Below are 1,786 nucleotides of genomic sequence, written 5' to 3'. Positions count from 1 at the left end.
GGGCGGGACCAGGCCAGGGCGGGACCAGGCCAGGGCGGGACCAGGCCAGGGCGGGACCAGGCCAGGGCGGGACCAGGCCAGGGCGGGAAGTGGAGTGTGAGATGGAGACCCAGGTGAGGCCGGAGACTCAGGCACTGGGCTTTGCACACATCTGTCTTTAGGCTTAGCTCTTCTTTGCTCAGCTAAATTTTTGAGGCATTCGAAATGGAATCGACGTGGGAAAGTAGACCTTACCAAAACAGTCAAGAATTCAAGGAATACTTCAACAACGGATCGCTAGCCTTCCAGGTGCAGACATGCCTGCTGGATGGCGTCTTTGGTAAGTGCTTGGGCTGCCTCCTCCTGGGGCGGGGGGCGCGGGGGTCTCAGTCATGGGGGCTCGGATCACTCACTGCCTTTGCCCCCCAGGTCCACAGGGATCTCGGATCCCACACATGGAGAAAGTGTGCCAGGTCAAGCTTGAGCTGAAGACTCTGGAATCTTCTGGCCTCACTGAGGTGGTGATTCAGGGCTTCTGTGTGCACAGGAATCATACCAAGTGGATGCTAGAGAGCATGCTTGAGAGGCATCGGCTGCGGCAGAAGCGAGGTGAGACCCTGAGGCGCGGGGTGGTGTTTACCTCGGCTGGCCTGGGGTGGGGATTCCTCTTCCACACTAGCATTTGTGTCTACACAAGGTGTTGGCCCAGTGGCCTCCTCTCTCATAGCTTAGCATGCTCATTTCCTAGGCAACACTAGGCCCACATAGTAAAGGAAGTAAATAATTAGCCTCCCCCGGGCTTACCTTGAGATGACACCCCTTTGGAGGCCACTACAACCATGTAAGAGCCACTTAGATTGAACTTTAGGTCTGGGCAGCTGCAAGACCCCTTATCTACTACTTGGGCAGCAGCCATAAATCTTAGCCTGCCATGATGAAGCCTCTGGTCCACTCCAGAGTCTCTGCCTCCTCCTCCCTCATCAACCTTATATAGGTCACCACAGACAATAGCCAACACTGCTCTCCTATGAGAAGGGGTCTTGCTGGTTCCTTTGCTGGGGAATGTCTCTTTGTTCTTTGTACCTGGATGTCGTGTGGTTTTCTGGCAAAGTCTAATTTACTCTGTCGTGTGGTTTTCTGGCAAAGTCTAATTTACTCTAACACAAGGTCATCCACCATCACCACTAAGGAGCCTTAGGTGACCACAGGGCCTTTAGTGTCCGGCCAGCTCCTAGAGAGTCCCTTAGAGTCTAGGGCCTACGGTCCGGGTCCGTGGTGAGGCTAATCTCAGGCCGGGGTAATGTGAGTTCTCAGCTCCTCCCTATTCCCCCAGGCTTCTTGGGGACTATTGGAAGTGGGCCTGTAATCCTGAAGTTCCAGACCCAGAACCCTTGGTTCAGAAATCCACAAAGGACCCTAAAGAGGTTGGGGGAGGGATCACCTGAGTTCTCTTACCCAATCCTCTATACTTAATCTGCTGTTTGGTGTTTATGATGCAGGAGTCTCCCAGCTTGAGGCTGCCATGAATTCCCTGGAATTAGATGGCTGAATGCAAACTGAATGGGATTGAGTCCTTATTACACTCTTGATCTGAATATCTTTGTTCCAAGGTATCAAGAATAAAACTTTAACTATATAAATATTTCCTTAGCTTTAACTATATAAATATTTCCTTAGCTTTGTGGTAGATTGTAGATGGTGTGTGGGATTGGACCTAGAGCAATGCTGATGATCTGAGGAGTTGTGGACTTAAGCCTTCATTGAAACCCTCTAAACTGGAAAGAGGTTTTCAGGTCTCTAGGCTAGG

General features: G+C 51.5%; 1 protein-coding gene across 1 annotated transcript; it reads left to right on the top strand.

The window, feature by feature from the left end:
* Positions 1–204: 204 nt before the first annotated feature.
* On the top strand, positions 205–1,528 carry Dppa5 (developmental pluripotency associated 5). Its single transcript, XM_013033614.1, has 3 exons — positions 205–319; positions 409–588; positions 1,479–1,528. Exons 1-3 carry the CDS (start codon positions 205–207, stop codon positions 1,526–1,528), a joined length of 345 nt encoding a protein of 114 aa, XP_012889068.1.
* Positions 1,529–1,786: the final 258 nt, after the last annotated feature.

The sequence above is a fragment of the Dipodomys ordii genome, unplaced genomic scaffold, assembly GCF_000151885.1.
Source record: "Dipodomys ordii isolate 6190 unplaced genomic scaffold, Dord_2.0 Scaffold172, whole genome shotgun sequence".
In the NCBI taxonomy this organism is placed as follows: domain Eukaryota; kingdom Metazoa; phylum Chordata; class Mammalia; order Rodentia; family Heteromyidae; genus Dipodomys; species Dipodomys ordii.
This window is presented reverse-complemented; position numbering and strand designations above follow the sequence as displayed.

What these genes read in the sequence shown, in the direction of transcription:
- Dppa5 (XM_013033614.1), top strand. Translation starts at nt 205, where the DNA reads ATGGAATCGACGTGGGAAAGTAGACCTTACCAAAACAGTCAAGAATTC. An exon ending in CCTGCTGGATGGCGTCTTTG is followed by an intron (nt 320 to 408) that starts GTAAGTGCTTGG and finishes TTTGCCCCCCAG; the next exon opens with GTCCACAGGGATCTCGGATC. An exon ending in TCGGCTGCGGCAGAAGCGAG is followed by an intron (nt 589 to 1,478) that starts GTGAGACCCTGA and finishes TTTATGATGCAG; the next exon opens with GAGTCTCCCAGCTTGAGGCT.